At 46.2% G+C, this 20,436-nt stretch overlaps 1 protein-coding gene across 4 annotated transcripts in view; it reads right to left on the bottom strand.

Moving 5' to 3' along the window:
- Positions 1 to 245: 245 nt before the first annotated feature.
- The window catches only part of LOC146868828 (uncharacterized), a 225,722-nt gene continuing 205,531 nt past the window's right edge, over positions 246 to 20,436 (bottom strand). For 3 of the 4 annotated variants that reach the window (XM_085613855.1, XM_085613852.1, XM_085613854.1), the window contains one exon: positions 246 to 1,626. In XM_085613855.1, the coding sequence (XP_085469981.1) occupies positions 247 to 1,572 (1,326 nt within the window). In that variant the 5' untranslated portion in view covers positions 1,573 to 1,626 and the 3' untranslated portion in view covers position 246. Of the gene's footprint in view, positions 1,627 to 17,181; positions 17,694 to 20,436 lie in introns of those variants that run through there. The other variant, XM_085613853.1, reaches the window with a different exon arrangement.

Here is a 20,436-nt window from a genome sequence, read left to right as displayed (position 1 = left end):
ATGTTAAAAATGAAGCAAAAGTGGCGCAAGGGGCTTGTAAATCTTCCCCTAAGTATTTACTTGTAAAGTACTTTAGGAGAGGAAATGTTGCTTAGAATTGGAAAGTTTTTGAGGGGGTAGGTTTACAATTGCATAAATATGTCAGGAGATGTTTATGTACTTGTTAAAAGAAACTTACAGTAAATGTTACTTAGGGAACGTTATTTACATTTAGGATGTTAGTGGTCAGTAATCTCCAACTGCCCTTCAGGTGCCTGCAGTTTTATTCAAGAACTTATTCCTTTGAAGCACCTTGTTAACATTTTCAATCAATGGGATCATGTACTTTCTGATGGTTGGATCTTCGATGAGGGATCCTCTAGGCAGAGCAGACTGAACAGGACCTGTGCAGTGGTAGATAAGTGCAACTTTGAGAGGAACTTCCAGACTGTTCTTGTAAGCCTTTAGGACAGCGTGGACTGAGATCTGAACCACCTTCCGGGGATCGAGGATAATTTTTCTGGCATTAAAGAAGTTTTTCCTATCAGGCTCCCTGTGAATATGCTTCAGGATATCCACGCCGGGCACAGCCTCCCAAGACGAAGTGTTAAACCCTTCAATCGGGCTGAACACGTGTTTTGGAAAGATGTGGTTTTCAAAAAGAAATGCTCCAACATCTGGATGTTGCTTCTGAAGATCGTCCATCATACTCGTCCAATCAGGGTGTTCGAAGGGCAGGATTATTTGGTCCAGGTCGATGAGTATCACATACTTGCTTCGATACATGTTCCTGTACATACAGTCGTTTAGGGTGACCAACTGTCCATAGTACCCAATATCCTTGGGGTCCATTGAGTGGTGCCACGCATGTGCTGGAGCTAGGTACTTTTCGATGGGCCAAGGTACCACCTCTACAATCCCTTCAGCAACGTAATATTTCAAAAGTCTTTCTATCAAACGGCTACAGTTATTTTTATAGATTGTGACCCTCCCGGCCCCCAGCAGTTTATACATCTCTATTGTCTGCGTGAACTGTAAGACATTGTCATAATTTCCAAACATGGCGGAAATGCACACAGTAAAATTCACATACAATGATGTTGATGGCTGCAGGTTCTGTATTGCAAACACAGAAAGTTTATCTAGAGATGCATCCTGGGTTGGATCGAATGCGATATATTTGGGATGGCAGTTCATTGGTTCTGAACAAAGGATATCTGTTGTGACATAAGGGAAATCGGAACGATCGACATGCATGTCTAAGACCGCCTTTACTACGTAGACATAGTTGTTTGTTCTGCAGGGAATGAAGCAATAAAGTTGTTTAACATCTTTGTGAACAATAGCGATTGTGCGAATGTTGTTTCCGTCCCTATGATCTTGATAAGGCGCAATGATGAAAGTTCTGCTGTTTCCTAATTCAGTTATTGTATCCCCTGAAACACTAACTTTGGGGAAGGGATAATGCGCATGCGAAAAATGACGATCATCTCTTTTAATCGAATAGTAGTTCTTCGAGTACAAAACCAATGTTAAAAAAGCAATTGCAAATATGCTAAAAGATACCCAGATTTTTTTTGTGCACCACGTCATTTTTTAGAGCATAAACTGTAATCCAGGTCTTCTAAATGTCCCAGAAGGTGGAATCTAAGGGAGAAAACAGTTAGAAAAAGAAATTATTTTTTTCACATTAACATAATGCAATGACACAGTACAGATCGTAAAAACAACGCTAAACAATGCACCAACATACAAGAGAAGGGACTTTGGCACAGTCAATGAACAATCATTGTGTTTCAACAATAAAACAACAAGGATTGGCAAAGCCAATAGGACTGGTGTGGGGTGCCAGCCTTTTGGCAATTCTTCTTTTGTTTTGTCAACTTTGTTGTTTTAGGAAATGCCGTGTCCTCTTCTATCTAAACAAAAACATTGACTAAAGGCAAAAATGTCGTCTTGGGCCCCAAAAAGCACATATTTCCATTGTACTCCCTGGCACTGAAGGGAACTGTTTTGTGTGTTGATGTGCTCCTTGTAAAAGAAAAGCAAGCAGAAACTCACAGTGAAGTAAACGAATGGTTAAAGTCTGCTGACACAATGCCGCTTGATGCATACTGGAGCGGCTGGAAGTAAATGGGTTTGACAGAACCACAGACTGATGGACACTGTAAAAACCATATAGGTAACTATGGGGCATATTATCAAGCACAACGTTAAAATTATCGCCGCTTTAGCGGCAAAAAACTGCTGCTAAAGCGCCGATAATGGGCTTGATAATATGCCGCCGACAATTCCAATAGAAGCCCATGTTGACCCTAGAACGCCGTTTCTTGGTATTATGCCTCTATGTTATACAAATAATTTTAGCAAAATCAATAAGTTTTGGCTAACACAGGTATAAGAAAAAGACAATTGGTCTGGCATTAGCTGCCAGGAGCTTGCCTTTGGGAAAAAAGTCGAGAAAGAGAGAATGAAATAAAGAAAGAAAAAAGGAGGAAGGCAAAACAAATTTAAAATGGAGAGAGGTAAGAAAGAAAAAGAAGCATTGGTAAATGCATTAGGTTACACCTATTTAATAAATAATAAACTGTTTTTTGTTGTAAGTTGTAGCTTGCTGAGTAGTTGCACAATATGTTACAGAATGCCTGTTAAAGTGTTATGAGTTGTCTATGTACAAAAAGGCAATATATTGTGCTGTTACTAGTGGTATAGTGTGGGTAAGTAATAGCAACATTTTGAAAACTGAAATGAAAGAGAGAATTAATTGATGTAATAGCAATATGATGTGTTTGGAGGAGTTCTGAAAACTTTTGGTACCGGTGCCACTGCGGCTGCTGCACCATTCAAATCATGACCCTGTTGTCTGCATGGTAACTGAACTTGTAACTGCCTGTTTAGTAGTAAAATATAGAAATATAAGGTGTTTATAACTTCTGGTCCTGGTGTCACTGCTCCTGTTGCACCATTACATTCATGACCCTGTTGTCTGCAAGGTAACTGCAATTGTGACTGCCTGTTTAGTAACACATTTCAGCAATAATCTGGGTTTAGTGGGGTCTTTAGAGGTTTTGGCCCCGGTGCCACTGCACCTGCTGCACATTAAAATTAAGTCCCTTTTAACTGCAGGGTAATTGAACTTGTGACTGCCTGGTTAGTAGTAAATATAGCAATATTATGTGCCCAGGGAAGTTCTGACAACTTTTGGACCCAGTGCTGCTGCACCTGCTGCACCATTCAAATCATGACCCTGTTGTCTGCAAGGTAACTGCCCCTGTGAGTGTCTGTTTAGTAGTAAAAATGTGCAATATTAGGTGTCTAGTGGGGTGCCTAGAGCTTTTGATCTTGGTGTCACCGCACCTGCTGCACCATTGAAATCATGACCCTTTTCCATTAACTGTACTTTGACCCTTGTGGAGTAAGATTACATGCATAGACAGTTCAATAGAATCAGAGAATAAGGAGTTTGAGAGAGGGTGGGGGTCGAGAAGGGGGGTAAGAGCAAGTGAAAAGTAGGAAAAAGAACACAAAAAAGTGAGTGTATGGGGAAAGAGGGAGGCAGACAGACAGAGAGATGGGAGAGAGTTGGATGGCAGGGAGGAAGAGAAAGAAAAGACGGAAGGAGAAGGAGAGAGAAGGCAGAGAAAAAAGTCGAGATAGAGACGAGAGACACTGAGAAGGGGTTGTGAGGAAGAGACAGTCAGAGTGTGAAGAGTGAAAACATAACAGAGAGAAATGTTGACCGACAGATGAGTCTTCAAAATATTAAGAAAGACCTCACTAGAGTGCATAGGCTGGTATAGAGCTGAGTCACTAGAGTGCATAGGCTGGGATAGAGCTGAGTCACTAGAGTGCATAGGCTGGGATAGAGCTGAGTCACTAGAGTGCATAGGCTTGCATAGAGCTGAGACAACCCTCGAGTCCCTGTTCTGCATCTTTACATGAGTTTTCATCTCATGTGAGGGGAAAAGGGATGTAAGGAGACATGGGAACCCCATCCTCCCACCACCGGGGTGCCCTGCACTCGAACACGAGCTAAGAACTAGAGAACACCACCCCACCTCCCAGGTATCCTCAGTGGTCGAAGTGGGGGGAAAAAGTAGGGGAACTGTGGGCGGAGAACCAGAGGGCGGGAATAACCTGAGGATTGGATCAATGGGCGGAGTTAGAGGTGTGGCCAGGATTGACAAAACATCCTAATCTTTAGTATTTGTTTGGCATTTCACTGACCAGTTACAGCTTATGTTATGTAATTCAACCAATGGATACACATGATTACTTAACGATTAATATGAGTTATTGACATTAAAATAAATTCACAAAGTGGGATATGTTTCTAATCACAGAATGTCCCAAATATGCTTAAAAGTGGAAGCACAAGCCATTTGTTTCCGAGCCATGGATTTTCTGTCGTCAGCAATATACACAGAGACAATCAATTTTACGTGTGTAAATCACTGTATAGGAAATGTCACATAAGACAAAGGACTACAAGGTGTAGGAGTCACATGACAACCATATTAGTGAGCAGTATAGTTTAATAGTGATTGATCTAGAGAAACATAAACTCAGAATTTAAAACCTAATACCATGATTGGGGGTTCACTTTAATTATTATTATTGATTTCTATCCAAATTAACACTTTTTGCAACATTAGGACAATTAAAGGCTTAGGGGGGGGGAAAAACCATAAAACTCTAGTTTATACCTTGCAGTTTGTATGCAGCTCTAAGATGAAAGTTAATAGCTCACTGTTCTTTGTTAGGATTTTAACTTATAAACTGCAAGTAGCAAAAGGATCTTACTGACAAAAGCAGTAACCCACCGACCTATTTACAATATGTGCTCTTTGTGATGGGCATGGTACATTTTCTTTGCAGCAGGCACATTAACCCTCTGCGCTATCTTTCCATGAGTCAAAACTTCCACTAGACAAAACTCAGATCTCGCTCTAGGAAGAAGTTTATTCACCGGAGTTACCATGAAATTTTTATTACTGCCGAAAATTACTGTAGGCCAGGAAGGACGCAGAAAGTGCTTTTAAAACCATAATATACAACGCCCCCACTCAAAGTCAGCACCCGTTAAGAACACTACGTCTTGCTTTATTTAGTTATTGATTTTTCATATGTTGAACCTTTTATTTCCGTGGCTGCACTTTGGAATAGAAAAATGTAAAAAAGTGCATTTCCAGCAAAAGTGGTTTTGTTTTTTGCATCCATTTGACAGGGGAACAAATGAAAGACAGGAAGAAAGAGAGGGTGCGAACCATTTCTTGAGTCACGGTTTTCGGTAAGTGTGGAGGAGTTAGACAGACAGAGAGGGAATAAGAGTAGGAAAGGGGGGGGCAGCTGCCAACCGCAGAGCAGAAGCGGACACCTTCCTTGTCTTGTCTGGGCAGGAAGCAAGAGAGGGGCACCTTATCCTTCTCTGCTCCCCGCCCGTCCCCGAACAGCCACTAATGCCGAGCCCTCTCTGCAGCCCTTGGACGCATGTTCAAAATAAACAAGCATTGGCATAGCCAATAGGTCTCGCCTTTGGGACCTTATAAGTGTTTGGTTATCCAGCACAATATCCTTGGTGCAACAACATCAACTGTTGCATGGGTAAACATTTATAAGGTCCCAAAAGCGAGACCTATTGGCTATGCCAATGCTTGTTTACATAGTAACTGTTGAGTATCAGCTACGTCCTACTCCCAAAGACAGCTAGCATGTTAACCGACCAGAGAGAGAGAGATTTAGAGAGGGAGAGAGAGATTTAGAGAGAAATTTAGAGAGAGATATTTAGAGAGAGAGATTTAAAGACTGAGATTTAGAGAGGGAGAGAGAGAGAGAGTGCTTACGTGCTGGGGCGGAGCTATATTTGGTGCATCAGTTGCAGTGGTAGCAGGAGTCTTAGGCGACACCTGAACTGCAGTTATGGTTTTATTTTTATAGCCCACTAGCAGAGTGGGTGTCCATTTTGTTTGCTTGTACAAGGGCGCCTGCCACCCTTACTGCCCTACCAACTCCTGCCTGCAATAAAACACAGTTTATTGAAAGCCGTGGCTGACTCAGGGAACTGTACACGCAGCACGGTCACAAGATGCTGTTGGTTTCGTCGTAGGTGTTTTATGAATGTTCTCCACTCACATGTTCACAATAACACGTGTACACAAGCTGTAACACTCACCTTCTGAGCGGGGAGACTTAAAAAGAACAAGTGCGGCCTGGCTGAAGCAGGCGGGTGGGTAAAACAGCAGAGCAGGGAGAAGGACGTGGTGGGTCAAAAGCAGCTGGGGTGTTGTCTGTAAACAACAAGCTCTCGGCATTGCGCAGATTGTAAAACACCTGTCCCCGCTGTGCACGTCGGGAGGAACCAAGGAATGCAGATTTAAAATGAAGCGGCTGGAATGAGAACCCATTCTACACGCAGGCATGCACAAAATTAGCACTTACATGTAAATACCTCGTTAATTGTCTCCATGTGTGTAGACCTACTGGCTATGCCAATGCTTGTTTTAATTCCCTCTGCTTGCAGTGCTTATGTGATGCCATGTTGCATCACGCGCCTGGGGTCTATAAAATAGGGCACAGAAATATGAGACATAGGGGCATATCAACAAGCAGGCGATAAAAAATTATCGCCGCTTTTGCGCCCGTTTTCGGCCGAAAACCAGCAATGATTTTATCGCCTAATCAGCAAGGTCACGCTAACACGTGAAACCTTGCTTTAGCGTCAGGATTCCTAACGCCCAGCTTTGCATCTCGAATGAGATGCAAAGTGGGCGTTCCTGACCTGGCATGACAGGAGAAATGTCGCTAAGCGACATTTCTCCTATCAGCAAGCCTAACGCTATGAAGCATAGCGTCAGGAAAAGTAGCGATAACCCTGTTATCGCTACTTTCCTTACGCCTGCTTCAGGACTGACTTAGCCATGATATCCTATGGAAGGTGGATATCATGGCTAAATTTGTGCGTCCCTATCAACTAGCTAACGTGAGATTATTGCTGGGTTTCCAGCGATAATCTCACGTTAGCCAGTTAGCGCTAGGATTTTTATCGCTGATGAGATAAGCGTTGCTAATAGCACGCTATCTCAGCGATAAAAATCGGCGCTAGCCGGCGATAATTATCCAAGCGCTAAGTGCGCTCAGCGATAATTATCGCCGGTTGTTGTTGATATGCCCCATAGAAGGTGGTCGATTGCAGAGAGGCACTGCAAAAATACAGCACACTTTTGTATGCCTGTGTTAGCTTGCTTCAACATTTTAAAGTCAGGCCTGCTGGCTTTGCCAGTGACTGCTAGTTTAAATGAAGTAAAAAATAATCGTTGGGCCTTTGATAGTCGTTGGCTTTTACTTTTTATTCAAAATTAGATGAGTTATTGGGAGGTGGAGTAAAATATTTATTTATCTTGCTGTAAGTATTGCACTATTAATTCTGACAATAGTAATTTTGCATTGCTGTTTTCTTAGGTTTTTTTAAAAATTATTATTTATTGCGAGTATATGTATGTATAGTGCGAACCTAGCCCTAGGTGGTGGGCATTGAAGTACTCAAATGAATTGCTCAGGGTAGCGCGGGGACGTACAGGTTTTCATGTGAATTGCATATCCTGTGTGGGAACGTTCAGAGACTGTTTAGAGGTAGCCTTGGGACCATAGGCGCGTTCCTCCTGAACTGCTTGTACTTGTGTCCCGAGGAGTGACGTAGCCAGGGCACAAGTCCTAAAAAAAGAAGTGGGGGGACGCTCCAAGTTAGGTGGTGTCACCGGAAGTGACCTCACAGCCGGAAGTGACGTCACGAGATGGAGTCCCCACTAATTAACAAAGGTTAGAAGGCGATGGGGGCAGGTTCAAAGGGAAAAGGAGAATGTTTACGTTGGAATTAGTCACCGTATTGACACTCAAAGGAGCGGGGAAATTAAAGATGCGCTTGTTCGGTGCGTATTTATTGCCCACAGTAAATTTGCCGGTCTCCGTCTGAAATGCATAAACACATACTGACCTTTTCTAATATACGGCCACGAGCGCCCGTCTGTCATACTGAACGGCTCCATCAACGTGAAACAACTTAAAGAGCTCTGTTCGCCCTCTCTCGACAATAGAAGGTTGGGTTTGGTGAGTGCTGAGCGCGCGCGCAGGCTCGGGTACCGGCTCCATCTTTTGGGCAGGGTGGACGGCGTCCACCCGGTAAAAACCCGGTAAAATAAGTGGGGGGGACGCCGTCCACCCGCGTGGTACCCCGACTCGAGCCCTGCTTGTCTTAAGACAAACTTAAGACAGACTTAAGTTAGGATTTTGTCTTAAGTCTGTCTTAAGTCTGTCTTAAGTCTGTCTTAAGTTCGTCTTAAGTCTGTCTTAAGTCTGTCTTAAGTCTGTCTTAAGTCTGTCTTAAGTCTGTCTTAAGTTTGTCTTAAGTTTGTCTTAAGACAAACTTAAGACAAAATCCTAACTTCTGTGAATACCAAAAGTAGTAAGTTTAGGATTTTGTCTTAAGCTAGTTCTGTGAATCGCCCCTTTCAGTCTCTGACTTGGCGCAAGATTCGGCCGGAGACCATACTTCTGGCTCCGGGAGCTGGAACCAGCCAGAGTACTGGACGGAATACTCTCAGACGACTCAGTTGCTGTGTCTTGATGGGTCAATCCGGCAGCATCTGTACCACCTTGGCGTGCTCGCCGGGGTGTCTCCAGCGACGGACTCCCCATGCTGGGGGAGGCAGGAGGGGAACCGCTCGGAAGTGTATCTTGATAGTTGGATCCTTCTTGGCCCGGCTCTCTCTTGGCCGTCTTCTTGAAGCTGGACACGTTCCTCGTTACAGAGTGCTGTCTCTTTTGGGCAGTGACCATGGTCCCTTGAATGCCCACAACGGTCCATACTTCTGGCTCGTAGGGCGTCGGAAACTTCCAACCAGTGTGTCGGTCTTTGATCACCACCCGGTCTCCCACTTTTAGCTGGAGCTCTTGTGCCCTTCAGCCTTCGCTGGCTTTCCGGTTTGTCGTCTCCCTCCTTGTTTGGATCGCCTCATCGTCCCGCTCCACAGGCACCCACGTCAGGTCCGACGGGATACTGTCTCGGGGGGCCCGCTTCAACAGTAAATGAGCCGGAGCACACTTGGTTGTGCTGTGAGGGGTCTGTCGATACACGCCAAGGAATTGGTCAAGAGCTGTCTCGGCGTCTTCTCCTTCATCCACAGCAATGCGCAGCGCTCGGTTGAGTGTCCACATCAGACGTTCCACTTCCCCGTTAGCTTGTGGCCATAACGGGGTGATCTTCTGGTGGCGAATCACCCTGTTCTCAAGATACTCCTGGTACTCTCGGCCCTGGAACGGAGGTCCATTGTCGGACTTCACTTCTTCAGGCAGCCCCATCACTGCAAAAGTCCTGTCTAGGACCCTCTTCACCTGGGGAAAAGCTGTTGACGTCACCACTTCGATAATGGGGAACTTCGAGAATGAGTCAACCATGACCAGCATGTGACGTCCATCTGGGAAGCTCCCAAAATCTAGGCTGTGTGTCCAGGGGGTCTTGCTCGGTTCTTCAGTGATCACAGGTGCAGGTGCGGGATCTCCTCCGGTGATCGTACAGGCGTGGCACTGTCTCACCATTTCCTCCACCATGGAGTCCATCGTGGGGAACCAGACCTTGCTTCACAGTCTGGCATTTGTCTTCGCCATCTCTTGGTGGCCAACGTGTGCCAGTATGAAGACCCGTTTCTGCAACTTCTCTGGACTACTATCAGGTGTCCTCTTAAAACAACTCCTTGTTCCCCCATACTGAGTTCATGGCGGACTTGCCAGAGCTGTTGTCGGGCATGGCTGACTTCGGGTCGGAGGACGCGGGCTCCATCCATGAAATGTGCCCATCCATTGTTCTCCAGCGCCTCTCTCACTTGGGACAGAGTGTGGTCTTCCTGGGTGGCCAGGGCAATTTCTTCGAGCGTCATGGCTGCGGGACACGCCACTTGCAACACCATGTTTACGAACGCTTCAGTGTTGCACACATCCGTCGATTGATCTGAGGGCGACGTCGATTCGGGGTGCCTGGAAAGATAATCAGCCGGGTTGTGGGCCCCGGGACGGTAGATGACCTTGAAATTGTATGATTGCAGCTGCACTGCCCATCGTTCGATTCTCGGGGTCCGCCAACCGAGATGAGCCTGCAAATAGCGGGAGTAGGGGATTGTGGTCAGTCACAACGTGAAACTCCTGGCCGCACAGATACAAGTGGAAATGTTGGCACGCCCACTTGATCGCCAATGCCTCCCTCTCGATTTGAGCGTATATGGTCTCCGTGTCGGTGATGGCTTTGCTCGCGTAGGCAACTGGTCTCCAGATCTCAGGTCTTCCTGAAGGAGGACTGCTCACAGACCCACTGGGCTGGCGTCGACGACCAGTTACGTGCGCCGCCTTGGATGGAAGTAGGCCATCATTGTCTTGTCCAACAGCCCCGCTTTGATGTCCACTCCCATTTGTGATCATGGCGTGTGAGGGCCCGGAGCGGTTCCGGCATGGCAGCAAGGTTTGGAATGAACTGCCCGCAGTAGGTGGCCATGCCGAGAAAACTCCTCACTTCGGTGGGGTTCTTCGGTGTGCTGGCCGCGCGGATGGCCGCGGCCTTCTTGAGGTCCACGAGGAGTTCCTCTCTGGTGAAGGTATACCCGAAGAAGTCAACTGTTTCTTGGTAGAACGAACACTTGGACTTGTGCAGGGTTAAACCACAGTCTGCTAGTCTCTTCAGAGTGGCTCGGAGATGATTGTGGTGGTCCTCTAGCGTGTTCCAGAACACTAGTATGTCATCACTAAGGTTGATCCCGCCTTGCAGCCCAGACAGCGCTTCCCTGATGGCATTTTGGAAGACTTTGGCTGCCGATGATACCCCGAAGCTGAGCCTCTTATACCTTCAGAGACCGACGTGCGTTGAGAAGGTGGTGATATACCTGCTCTCGGGCTCCAGATCCAGCTGATGGTAGCCGGCATTCAGGTCCAGCTTACAGAACCACTTGGCTCCGTTTAGGTCTGCCACTATGTCATCCATTGTGGGAGAGATGTGGCGTTCTCTCTTCACGGCCGTATTCGTCAGCCTCATGTCAACGCAGAGCCGGATGGCTCCAGGCTGCTTGGGTTTGGGGGCCACGACCAGCGGGGACACCCATGGGGTTGGGTCAGAAACCTTTTCAATCACATCGAGATCTTCGAGCTTTTTCAGGTCGTCCTCGACTTGCGGGCGAAGATTGAACAGCGCCTTCTGGTGTCTGAGAGCCACGGGTCTTACCAAGGCGTCGATATGGAGTTTGGACTTCTTGCCCTTGAGCTTCCCTAGTCCTTTGAAGAGAGCCGGGTATTCCCTCAACATCGCTTCAGCGTGGGAGTCGTGGACTTGGTTGGCAAAGAAAACGAGTCCCAAGTCTTCAGCCGTGTGGCAACTGAGCAGTGTCCCTTATCTTCCCTCGGTGATGTGGAACCTAGTCTCAGTGGCGTAGCTTTCGCTCGTGACTTTGGCCTGAATGACTCCTCAGAGAGGATGCGGATCTGTCCCTCCATACGTATAGATTCGGGCCTTGGAGGGCGCAAGCGGGGGTCGAGGTGACAGGCAATCATATTGACTGACACGCCGGTGTCGATGAGGGCTTGTACATCGGTGCCTTCCACTGAGACGGAGCCCATGGGAGGTGGCCTTTGGCGACAGTCAGTTCTACTGATGTACAACACCACAAACACATCCTCGTCATCATCTTCGTACACCAGGCGTCGTTCCTGCGGCTGGTCCTCCATGGTTGCCGGAGAATCGTCAAGAGAGATCTGGCGAATCCGTTGTGGCATGCCTCTGGGCTTCGACGAGGTTTGTCTGAACCGTCCGCCGCGGCACACCTTGGCGTAATGGTTCAGCCTGCCACAGCGGGAGCATATCTTCCCTTTTTCCCCACAGACGGCCGTCACAGGGTGATCCTCTCCACTGTATCCGCACGGTCCTCCTGGTGACGGCCTGGGTGCTTGTCGAGTTGCAGCGGGCGTCTTTGGATTACTTCAACCCTCTCCTCTTTGATCGGCGGGTGCCTGGGCGCATGTGAGGCAGCAACGGGCGTGTGCAGGGCGGCTTCCATTTCCTTCGCTCGGATGTCCGACAGCTCATGAGAGTGGGCCAGGACCAGGATATCGTCCAGCGAGATCCCTGGCTGACGAAGGATCAGCTTTCGCAGGAGTTTGGAGCAGCATCCCATGACGATTTGGTCCCGTATCTCCTCCCAATGGTCTGTGAACGTGCTGGGCAGCCGGCGTAGCTGTGCATAGAACATGTCGACAGACTCCAAGTCCAGCTGCCACGCCCTTCTGAAATTGAACTTTTCGAAGTCGGGGTTGAGTTGGGGGTCAAAGTGCCTGTTGAGCGCGGCGACCGTCGCATCGTAGTCGTCGTCATTTCCCGTGTTGGGGAGCGTCTCGAAGAGGTCACAGATCTCCGCACTGCCATAGTAGATGAGAAGCGACCGTTTCACGGTGCCATCCGTTTCTCTTGTCCCCTTGAAGTAGTGGTTGAACCGTCCAACCCACGCTTTCCATCTTGGTGCAGCTGTGGTGGGGTCAGGCTTCACTGAAGGGGGGGTAGAGGTGCGACCGCTGTGTGGCTGTGCCCTGGGGAAGGCGCATTGGCACTCCCAACTGGATTGCTTCCTCCATCTTGCCGGGCGGCAGCGCCAGCTGCCGGAGGGTTGCTCATCGCATCCGTGTGTCAATGCGCAGGTGCGAGGGTGTGGCTTGGAAGCTGGAGATCCGCGCATGGGCGTGCGTGTCAACGCATGGCTGCATGTCTCAGACTGTTCTATGGTGCCACTAGCATGCATGAGATGATTTGCCCTTGGTGTAGTCAAGTGGAGAAGGCCAAATGAACGTATCAGGCCTCTGTCCCCCTTGCCCTGCGATTGTCCGCTCGTTTTCCACCTTCTTTTATTGTCCTCTTTGTTTTCCTTTTCCTTTTGTGTGAGCACAGTTGGTTCTCGGCCTTCACCCCCGTCTAGCCGGAATCAGGGGTGCAGATGCTCGGGGTGGATGCACACGGCAGTGTCCTTACACCTTCGTGGCTGTGCTGTTCCTGGTGGCCCTTTGAGCCTTTGGGGAGATGTGTAGGAGTTCCACAAAGATTTGGGCGTGGTACTCAAGACTAACAGTTAGCGTTGCCTTATCTTGATAGGTAACTGGCCCTCCCCTGCCTCATGTCCTCTCACCAGTGCTTAATTTGTAAAATATTAAGTGCAGGTGCTCACATTGTTTTGGATGCCACACCCACCTACCCCGGCTCCACCCTCTTCCTCCACTGGCTCCACCCACTTACTCTATTGGCTCCACCCACATCCTCAACTGGCACTGCTGTTAGCCAGATGCAATTGTGCGAAATAATCTACCCTGCAACCCTAGGTAGTGTACAGTGGTAGGTGGTGTTCTCCAAAGACCTAATGGTGGGATAGTGGTGCGTGTGTGCCACTGCTTTAATAACAGGGTTCCTCTTAAATCATTGAGATGGGCAGTATGGTGCCTTTTTAAACTCAGTGTGGATTAATGATAACAGCTCCAATACATTATTGATAGCTTTCTTTTTATATAATTATAAGTCTATGTTTTTTATGTTTATGTGTCAAAGGTCAGTTTTGTAATTGTTATTTAACTTTTCATTAAGGCTTCACATGTTCATTATCTTATTGTACTTTAGTGTCATTTTACGGTTTATATTAATGCGGGTCTAAATTTAACCCCCAACAAAACAGATTTTGTTACATCTCTTGGTACTTAATCTCTAACTCGGTCCCAACCTACTTGGATTCCACTATTATCTTTGAATGAACACAGACCACCACTGGTTGCTCTAAGTCTCTCAATTTGCCCAATTTTGAATTACTTAGATCTTTTGCATAGGTTCTAGCTTGTTATGCATGAAATAATGTTCCCTATTTGTGTTGCATTTAATAGCTTAAAATGTTGTTCTCACATAAGTAGTCTGGATAGTATTCGTAGTGCTTATGCACTATGTAAAGCGCTCTGATGCTCTTGGGACTTATATGAAGCATCAACTGGTAAATTAATTTATAAGGACATTAAATATATCTAATCCATGGATGGACTGATGCATTGTTTTAAAAGCTATGGATGAATTCACAAAAAGTTCAGACCCCAGGATACTGAAAGAATTCTTGAATTAGATATGAACAGAACACCACTGAGGAATCCTCCAATTTACAGAACCAGTCATTAACTGACTCTCAAACCCCTACACGCAACATGAGGCCTCATCCAAATTTCCTTTCCTGGCTACAAATATTCCACAGTTCTGTTTACACAATTGCAGCACATCTACCTCCTCAAAACAAGAGAAAAATACAGTTAGGAAAGCTGGAGTGCATGCTTGCCGACCTACCAGTAAATATTTATTTAGACCTTCTGGTTGTCTGTAAATTCTGTTTGTGGGGACATTCTTGGACCATTCAGCTTCACTTCTTGGTAGTCTGAGTGGTACTTACCTTCCCATGCCATTGACTCTAGTCAACCGAGTTCCTCCCCAGACCCCAATGTCCTCCAACAGATACTCGTTCCATATTAACTCCATGATTGTCCAAGGTTTGGAGATTTACTAATCTATAAATTCACCCACAATACAGAGTGTAAGCTTGACTTTCTGCCTGCTATTATAATGGTATCATACGCCTCCTGTTGTTTAACTGCTTTCATGATCTTCATGACACTACCCAAGATTTTCAGTGACATTTTGTGTTCTTGGCTTAGTCCCTTTAAATGATATCAACATTAATTAGTCTGTAACCCCATTGGTAGTGGTTAATATTCTCCACTATGTTTTGCAAGTTTCATGACAAGATGCTGCATTCACCACTGATTAGAGCAACCATTCCTTAACTATACAAATCAGTCTTTTGACAAGTGAACTGCTTGCAGGTACTTAAAAGGGATGTTTCTGTGTCCTACAGCCATGATACAAGGGAGCCTCTTCACCTCATTGACGTCACCTCCATTCCTTAGTGTAACCTGCCCAAATACTTTCTTCATAACTTTTATTATTACAGTGGTGGTAAGCTCTGTAAATAAGAGTCACAATCCACTTGCTTCTACATTATTGCCCATGTCATGATCGCTTTGGGACAAGATGAGGAAGGATACCTAGAGCCACATTTTTCAGGGGTGGGTGACATTGCTACGGCAAACAAGGGTAGTTTTCACACCATGTTCACCATATTGCTCACTACACAACATACAACTTTGGTCCATCTAGTGTCAAAATCAACAATACATAGGTGTCCTAACTGTACTCCTATATAGGTGACCTTTATGTGTCAAAACTGTAATCTGTTCAATGATGATCCTGTAAAGCCTCTAAGCTGCAAGCAGGCTCAGGTCAAATAGCACCTGGGGATCGCCATTTCACCCTGCATATCATGCAGTGTGATGTAAAAAACTCTGAGCCTATGAGCATTGCACCATAAATAAACACCAACATATTAGCTGATTCAGCACCAACATTATTGTTTAACACCATAATGAGTTTATCTCATATACCTGAAAACTCCGATTCGCCATGCTTCATAGTTTGCGTCATTACATTCAATCATGTTTATTAACAAAATAAGTATCAATCATAATGCAAAATATATCAACCCATTACATTAAAATATTTTATTCAACACCTTCTCGGTGTTCAATTGTTAAAAATGTCAAATTGCACAAAACCTACAAGCAATTTACATTTGTTTGTCCGTGTGTAAAAGTGCCAGTGTGTTTGTTGCACTTGATAAAATTAGTTTCTGTAGGTATGTTGGCCCTTTTGAATGCTCATTCTGTGCAAGTGCACCTGTATGTTTTGTGCCTCTAATTGCGTAGGCTGTACAAAGGATGGGGCTAAAAAACTACATTTCTATGTAACTTCTTCCACCCACAATTTGAGTGAGAGGTGATGCAAACACTTGATTGCTTGAGAGTACGAACAGTATTGAGAACTGCATCTACCAGAATGCTTTGGGAGTAATGACGAAGTCAGGCAGTTTGCTCTCCTGATCCATCTTTTACATTTCTTAAATGATGATCCATATGTGACTTTGCTGAGTAGACTTGTCAGAACTGGTACAGACCTTTCCAATTCAGGAGCTGAAGAGCATTACAATGTCCTAAGTTGGTATTGGGTACTGTAGACCCACTTTATTAGCACAAGATACATATTGAATATGCCTGCATCTACCACTATGGCCAATGATCAATTCATTTTTTTTTAATATATCTGCAATGTTAAAGGTCTCTTCAGGAGTTGTTTGTTCTGACAGGTGGGTCCAGCCGTTTTGCCCATCATGTCATTAATCGGCATCATGTGTTGGCTGCTGTGATGTCACATCTACAACAAAGTATTTAAGCATTCCACGAGTTCAGACTCAAATTGTGAATACATGGAAGAAACTTCAGTTTTTGGACAGACGGGGAAGTCTACTCGTGCTGAATCAATAATTCCTCCTTGTGCATGAATGTTTGTACTAACCTAGCACAGGGGGCATTGAAAGCATTTGAGGAAGCTCACAATTGGAAACTCCACTTACCCTACCTGGAAGGATTTACTACTACCCTGTGAAGCACCTCACGTTTACCAGTGTGGAACCACTCCCAAATACCAGCCAAAATGACCACATCAAGACACAAAGAGTGCTGCAGGGAGCCAAGGGACAAGCGGCTCCGTCTGAATTATTGTTACAACACTTAGGAACAGTTCTATGTAGTGAAGCTACAGATGATAATTCGTGTGGTTTCCATACAATAAACTGCCTCATTGGATACAACAATGCTCTTCAATAACAGATTAAATCAACATTGAAAACCATATACCCTACCAAGCACCCTGAACTTGAATGTCTGCCCAATCTGGTTCCGCATCAGCCATTTCTGTGTAACTTGCTAAATAAAGGAATGCCTGACAGAGAGGCTTAGTGTTCCGGGCGAAGCTGGGACGGATAACTTTCTGTTTCATTTATGCCTTTTCTTTGTGTGATGTCGCAGACACATTATTTATTACTCGGGTAGCCCGGCAATCCGGACTGAACGGAAGGTCATTCACATCAAATCAGCATGAGCAACAAATGAAAGGTGCACTTTTACTTGCACGTACTCGTCCTAAACCGTTAAAAAAACATACTTGCTTCACACTACAGTTCTACCAAATATTTAAATCGAATCATTACTTACTTTGCCTTTGGCTTTTGGTTTTAGAGTCCTGCTGCTGCATGGGTCTGCACAACCTACGCTGCTTGCTTATTGAGTAGACTTGACGTGCTGCTGCGGCTGCGCAGTACACTGGGGGGGGGGGGAGTAAGGGGGGTCAAAACTGGGGAAACTGGTCTGATCTGCATTTGTTCGACTCCTCAAGGGAAAAGAAAGTCAGCGCCAAGGAGGAACGGACATCGGCTGGCAAAAAAATCAAATTATCAATTGTGATTGGTAGCTACTATTATTGCTGTTAAACTGAGGCAGGGACCACACCCACGCATTTTAAGGCGGGCGGGCCCGGCCGCCAAATGTAAATATTTTATGCACAAATCCATATCGCATGTAGACCCGGCCCTAAGAAATAAGTGCCGGTGCTGAGCACCGGAAAGCACCGGCACAAATTAAGCACTGCCTCTCACATTGGGGACTTGGGCAAATTGGTGTTCTTCTTCATTGCTCTTGATTATAAGGAGAGTAGGGCACACACCTGCCAACTCTTTTTTTTTTATGGCAGGCAGGGCAGTCCAGCACTAGGGGGCCTCGCTGAAGGAGGGCAGGTGAGGGAGCCGTGTGCTCCGATGATGGGCTCATCCGCGGCACTCACAAAGCAGGGGGGTGGGAGCAGACGTACACTTGAGGCCCTTGTCGTGCGGGGAGCAGACGGGGCGGGGAGCAGACGGGGCGGCTCGGCCACAGCGAGGTGCACTGTGCTTCAGCACTCGCGCGGCGGGCACTTACCCCACGTGACTTCAGGTCGCAGCGAGCGCTGCTGGCTGAACGCGCTCCTGCTGAGCAGGGAGACGCGTGGGCGGGCGCAGGCTGAGCGGCAGATCCTGCAGAAACGGCGGTACAGCTCCGGTCACCACGGAGCCTCCAGGGATACCCGGCAGCAGCAGGCGTCAGCCGGTGCTGGGCAAAGCGGGTGGGCTCCGCAAGCTCACTGTAAGTAACCGGGCAGGTGGGTAGGCATGCGTGGGGTGCGACCGGCCATTTCGCCAGTGTAGCGCGGCGGGGCCTGAGTGCAGCTAGGCCACAGCAGCGCTATAATCATTACACGAGACCACCACTTTTACTGTTGTGGCCGTAAGACCCCGAGCGGTCTCCAACTGTTTATTTATCCGCTCAGGTTGAGCCCGCCCCGAGGGGTGTAGGGATGCGTGAAACTGCAACATTGTAGGAGAGGGTCGGGGTAGCTCTCTACAGGGTGGTACTGCAGCCCGATCAGTCTTGGACAACCCCCTGCTGCATGCACAGATTGCACAAGGATCTCTGTGATTTGACGTCCATCGGGTGCTTCTGTGCATTGCACAACAGTGGCCGACCTCGGTGTAAACTCTGTAGTGTCGTGTGATCGTGTGCATCAGGGCCCTTGTGGTCGACAACGACTCCATGCAAAGTTACGTAATCCGTTGGGAGGCATATGAGTGTGCCTGGGTGTGGTCAATAAAGCCTATATGGCACAGTGGTGGCTGGTGACATTTTAAAGTGGTGAGGTGCAAACATTTGGGATGAGTGTCACGCGGGAAGGACTCCATGGAAAAAGCACCAGCACATATCATGCAACATTGTGCAGGTGTTGGGGGGGGGGGGGCAGGGGTGGGGTCACCCTCCCTGCTGCCTGTATTGGAGCCACGGACGGCACTGGCAACCCCAACATCTATTAAGCACCGCCCACAACAGATGTCATCATTACCCAAATACAGGGGCTCTCAACCCATGTGCCTCACAAGGATTGAAGGACGGAAGGAAAACTAAGTCCTTCCCGAACATACCCCCAAATACATGACCTACAAACAACTGCAGATGTCAGCTGTGAGCGCCCAATCACTTGACGTCTGGAAACATTACCAACATTTTTTTATATAGTGTATATTCAGTATATATAATTAAGCCAGTGGTGGCTGGCCCCTATCAAAAAGTTGGGGTGTAAATAAAGCGCCCTGAAAGACTCTAGGCTAGCCTAGCCAAATTTGTGACGTTATCCCCAAATGCATTTTTAATAAAATAGGCGAAACAGCACATTTCACAAAATAAAGTCCCAGATAAATTGACTAAAATGTCATAGATTTCACATAATTCTGTAATGCCACTCATGAATTATTCTGATATTTCAGTCTCTACTGATTCCCAAAAAAGCACCCAATCAATGGTTGCACATCAGAAATAAACGTGCGCTGTATCACTAAAGTAGTGCTTTGATACATTTTGACACTACATTCTGATGCTACCCCAACTGACAAACATGTCAATATATTCAAACACAAATCACAGCAATAACATACCAGGGCACGTGCTGCAGGTCTTTGTTTCTCTAATTGTTCAAGAAAAATACCTAGTCAATCAATGATCTGACTATAAAACCAAAATGTGTTCAATAATAACACATCAGATTAAAAAGGACACATTTAACATTTTTCTTATTTATACAATGCATCGAACAGCAGGCAACACTATCTACCTTACAGATATGGTCCATAAATCTAATCCTGTCCAGCATTATCAATGGGTTAGATGAAAACGAATATGTAGAGATAATGGTCAGTTAAATAATGCAAATGGAAAATATATAGAAATAAGACGATACTATATGGTAGCTTTAATATAATGATGGATCTTCACGCAATCTACACGCGTGTTGGTGAGCTAAGCTTCTTCATCGGGAGAGCCACATAAACCTGAAAGTAAAAAATGTATACTGAGTCTCAAAAAAACTGACGGCTACTTTTTAGACAAAGCCGTATTACAACACAAAAATACAAACATTAAAGGGTAAATTAGTAATAAGAAAAAACATCACAAAGAAGCATGTCAATCTGGCACATAGACCATTGAAAACATCTATAAAACTCCTGTGAAATAGACAGAAATAATAAACAAGCATATGCAATTCAATAGGTCTCCCATTTGCGGGAGCTATTGGCACTGTAAATGACAATGCCTTTTTGGCAAGGTCAGTGTGTGCTAGGAGCACAGGGCCAAGGTGCGGTCACTCGTCGTGACTGGCAGTTCTGCTGTACTCTGGCATGCCCAGTGTTAGTGAGCGGTGGGGAAGGCATGTTGCGTGTGGGTCACGATGATCCTTAATTGTGTTTGTGAGGCATGAGCAGTGTTTAGATTGGTACGATGAAGTACGAGCATGTTGTACTAAGGCGATGAGCAGCGGGTTGTGGTTTGAAACGTGGTGCAGTGGGAGGGTACTAAACACTTTTAAACTGACGGCTTGCTAACTAAAAA

Source organism: Triturus cristatus, chromosome 1_2 (genome assembly GCF_964204655.1).
Source record: "Triturus cristatus chromosome 1_2, aTriCri1.1, whole genome shotgun sequence".
In the NCBI taxonomy this organism is placed as follows: domain Eukaryota; kingdom Metazoa; phylum Chordata; class Amphibia; order Caudata; family Salamandridae; genus Triturus; species Triturus cristatus.
This window is presented reverse-complemented; position numbering and strand designations above follow the sequence as displayed.